Genomic DNA, 4,571 nt, shown 5'->3' on the forward strand with positions numbered 1-4,571 from the left:
AACCTCCCTCCAGGGGAAGAGAACACTCTAGATCAGGGGTGTCAAACATCTAGACACACTTTAGGTCACGGGCCAAACAAGATAAACATTTATTGAACACATTAAAACAATGTTTTTTAAACATAAACATGAATACAGACAGGAATATAATTCCAGAATAAATAAACTCAAAAAAAATAAACTTTACCTTTAAATATTTTGCTCTCCATAAAAATATATTCTGTCAAAATTATGCAAGTTAGAAATATGAACATTCTGCCAAATACCCTAGAAAAATAAATGAAAACATAAAGTTCAAGTTCAAATTTTATTCGCCACATGCAGGTTGCCCTGCAGTGGAATGAAACTGCCCTCCGACCTTACACACACGACACAGACATCACATGGGGATACAAGTCAGAGAACGGTTGCATTACAGAAAACCACTGAAATGTACACTACCATGGGAAAGTACAAGAGGAAAAAAAAAGAGACCTCTACTCATGCTGGGGGTGAGGAGTAATCCTAGACACACACAGCAGCCATCCTGCCACTGCGCCGTCTCTCCAGCGCGGGCCCAGACCCGCCGTGTTCTCCAGGAGGGAACAAGCATCGAAGGCGTTTGGAAGGGGAGGGGGGGATGAGTGAGTGCTTATCAGTGTAAGTGTATGTGTGTGCGTGTCCATAGTTCAGCTGAGACAGTGTCCTTCGCCCTGCCAGGATAAGTAAACAGTCTGCCAGCCAACCCAGGTGGCCTTGAATGGGAAGAACAGTCTAAACACAGACGTTATCAGGGAGTTTTCGTTCAGCTCCAGCCTTGAGCCCACAGCTGGCGGCGAAGGGATAGCTGCATTATGATGGTGGTTTTCTTTTGTGCAAACAACTCATAACGGTGTGTTCACACCGAACGCGATGGACGCGAATAGAGCGTCAGGTTTACATGTAAAGTCAATGGAAAGGCGCGATGACGCGCGATTGCGGGTCCCGCGAAAATTCGGAAGCAGATTTGCGTCGCGAAAACGCCAAAACGCGTGAAACGCGCGTCAGTGTAGCGCGTCTGGCGCGTTTGACGCGCGAATAAAACCACGCGCGTGAGTTTTTGTGTTGCACTTTGTGCATACGCGCGTTTCGCGTCTACCGCTCGAGTTGGAAAAATCTGAACTCCAGCGTCAAATCGCGCCGCGACAACCAATCAGGAGCCTGGTGACGTGGCTGTTACCTAGGTCAAAGGGGCAGATCCAGCCAAAGCCTTTCATACTTCAATGGAGGGGAAGGCTAATCAATGCGGTAGCAAACAACTCGGAGCTGTACAACACCAGCTGCTTTCAGTACCGAGACAGGAATAAAAAGGACCGAGCTTGGAGGAAGATATGTGAAGAGATCGGGCAACCTGGTAAGTTCATTCATTTCTCTTTTGAAAGTTTTCACTGACCCGGGGAAGCCGCACAAAAGCTAGCAAGCCACCGCTATTTTCCCACTGACGTACAAATACCGTTCTGCTTTTATGCATGTTATCATTTAGGAATATATTTTATTGTTTATTAATAAACAGCACACAGTGGTCCCGCTGTTCATCCGTCACTGCTTTGCTTTTTCGCTGATTTTTTATTGCACAGTACAGCATTGCATTCTGCAGCCTGATTGACAAATCTCCTGCGCTTGCCAAATTTATCACGTTTGGTTTTGATAACCATCGCGTCCAATAGAAAAAACAGCACAAAAACACCCATAACTATGAGCCTCATTCGGAAATAGACACCTGCACCGTGAGGGAAAAAGGCGCACGAAAGTGGCGGGCAGATGAAGACAAACCGCGGCATAATAATACTTTTACGTTTTGCAATCTACAAAGGTTTGCACTTTGAGAATCAATTGTGAGAACTGTGACCAGGGGCTAGTTATTCTGAGAACCCCTGCAATAAATGAGGGACCACTGTCTACTCTACGATTATTATATCCAACCTGTTAACATTTAATACTGTATTGATAGAACCAACTGATTCTGCAGCAGAGCATCCCCAGTCCCTGAGCTCCTGCTGCTGCACCCACAGATATGTACAGCAAGCACTGATACCTTTTTAGTCGGTGGGATTCCCTTGTGATCACCTTTACTAAATATCTACAACCAATCTGATTATATCCTGTTATTGTTTTTTTTTTTTTCAATGTTGAAATTAAAATCTAGTAGCAGCCTTCTCATTTCTTTGTGTTTTGTGCTGTTTTACAGGCCCACAGAGGAGGACGGCTCCGAGGCAGATGAGGGACGGGTCCCAGGACGGTCCATCGGCGGTGGAGCTGGCCATCCTGGAGTCCCTGAAGAGGCCACACCAGTCTCCAATGGAGCATTTCCTCCTCAGCCTTGTTCCTGCTCTGGAGAGCAGCTGGTCCTTTTTATTCCTGTCTCTCTGTAAATTCTTATATTTTATATATTTATGTTTAATGTTTTTCTGTTTGAGACTTTTAATATTATTTTAAATAAATGTTTATAATGACTAATGTCTCAGTTCTACTACACAGCAAATGTTGGCACACGACTTGACACATGTAGACTTTATTTCATATTATACTAATGACAAAATATACTGATACAGTGGGATGCAGAAGTTTGGGCAACCTTGTTAATAGACATTATTTTCCTGTATAAATCGTTGGTTGTTACAATAAAAAATGTCAGTTAAATATCATACAGGAGACACACACAGTGATATTTGAGAAGTGAAAAGAAGTTTACTGGATTTACAGAAAGTGTGCAATAATTGTTTAAACAAAATCAAGCAGGTGCATCAATTTGGGCACCACAAAAAAGAAATGAAATGAATATTTAGTGTATATCAATGTGTGTGTCTCCTATATGATATATGGGGTGCCTTTGTCTGGATGTGCTTCCCATCCAGAGCTGCACAGCACAGAGGAAAGTTCCAGCGCTCCTGGAATCCCTCTGTGATGGAGCGCCAGTCTCCAGGTGAAGGCACAGCCATGAAGTCGTCCACTAGACAGTCCCAGATGGACGTCGCTGCCTGGGGGGTGATCTGGCTCACCGTGGACACACCGACTCTGAAACTGAACGCGATGGTCCTGAAGGAGTCCCCGGTGACAAGGAACCTGGACAAAATTGTTCAAAATTAGTATTATGTGTGCTGCAGTTACAAAATACATTATTCAAATTCCAAAATACTTTTGTGATGTCAGATTTAAATCACAAAACATGAATCTTACATAAAACCTTTTGTAATTATAAGGATAATTACAAAATGTATATTAGATAATATCTAAAACAGTTGTGTTTTGTTTTAACTTTAACATATCATAATTTGATTGGTAGCAACTTTCACAACTACAGTGAGCCAATCACTCATAATTCCTAAACATGTCAATCAGGTAGGAATGAAGTAAAACATTAATAGAAATAAAGAGTTGTGTGTTGACATGTAGCCCTTTCCTTGCTTAAATCATTAATATTTTTGAAAAATTAATCTGTGATAAGACAGCTTATCAAGATAGAACCATGTAACTAGAGATGAACCAAACTGTTCACAGTTTTATCTAACTCTGTTTTAATAAAGGCTGTGACCCCTGCTATAGAGTCTGACAGCTGCAGGGATTATATACAAATATTCAACTATCCCAGAATTAAACCAGGTCTAAATAAAAAGGAGTGAGTATCACTACAAAGGTTAACTCAGTGGTCCTAATGCTACAGTTTGATATCAGCAAACACCGAGCGCATACATTGATGTGACACCACAGCCATGCTATCATTCAAACACTGATAACAGCATAAATCGAATTAAATCGGGACTTGATGAGACCTTCTGAGTATCACTAGAAATATTATAAAGAGTCGTCTCTGTACCACAGTTTGCTTTCAGTAAACACCGACAGCATTCACTGTTAGCATAGCACATCCATGTTAGCAGTGTATAACTGGATGGATTAGCATATTAGCACAGATATCAATAAAGGACTACCGTATTAAATAGTTTTACTAACCTCAGGCAGACGGACAGGCGCTCTGCAGGTGGGATTGAGCGTCTGTAGTTGGTGTCTAGGCGGGCAATGCTGGGACCGACGAGGGAAAGCAGGTCCTCAAACTGGCCGACGGTGATAGCGCTGGAATCGGCCGTCATCCAGGCGCAGCTCCTGGAGCAAGTGGTGAAACTCACCAAACTGCTCATGCCTCTGGAGGACCTGATGGACCCAGGTACGGCGAGAACGTCTTTTACGCTGCTGCTCTGCTCTCCACAGTACATAGAGAAGGGAGACTCTCTCTTCAAGCGCTAGCTCGATAGCTGCCATCTTGCAAAACCAGGTCTGGCACAACTCCCTCCCACATTCCTCCCACATTTCCGGTTCACGCGCGTCAAAATATCATATTTTGACGCGCGATGGATTTTTCTTGGACACGCGTTGAGACGCGAATGTACACGCGTCAAATTAGGGGCGTTTGGGGCGTTTTATTCGCGTCCATCGCGTTCGGTGTGAACACACCGTAAGAATTCCAAAGCTGTTCTTAACACTCCGACACTGGTCTCTCCATCTCCTGTTGAAGAGCTGCAAGCTTCTCCATGATGTTATCAAACTTGCATTCCGTG

At 43.4% G+C, this 4,571-nt stretch overlaps 1 protein-coding gene and 1 long non-coding RNA gene across 2 annotated transcripts; one reads left to right on the forward strand and one right to left on the reverse strand.

The window, feature by feature from the left end:
• Positions 1–870: 870 nt before the first annotated feature.
• Positions 871–2,471, forward strand: LOC146649646 (uncharacterized). The gene is made up of 2 exons (XR_014908307.1): positions 871–1,372; positions 2,207–2,471. It is a non-coding gene; the product is annotated as an uncharacterized LOC146649646 (long non-coding RNA).
• A 62-nt stretch (positions 2,472–2,533) lies between these two features.
• LOC146649647 (uncharacterized) lies at positions 2,534–4,244 on the reverse strand. The gene is made up of 2 exons (XM_085387464.1): positions 3,970–4,244; positions 2,534–3,081 (listed from the first exon to the last, which is right to left on the reverse strand). Exons 1-2 carry the CDS (start codon positions 4,227–4,229, stop codon positions 2,811–2,813), a joined length of 531 nt encoding a protein of 176 aa, XP_085243590.1. The 5' UTR covers positions 4,230–4,244; the 3' UTR covers positions 2,534–2,810.
• Between the last annotated feature and the right edge of the window lie 327 nt (positions 4,245–4,571).

The sequence above is a fragment of the Rhamphochromis longiceps genome, linkage group LG17, assembly GCF_057381845.1.
Source record: "Rhamphochromis longiceps isolate RC_006_pf linkage group LG17, R_longiceps_female_GT1.1, whole genome shotgun sequence".
Taxonomy (NCBI): Eukaryota; Metazoa; Chordata; class Actinopteri; order Cichliformes; family Cichlidae; genus Rhamphochromis; species Rhamphochromis longiceps.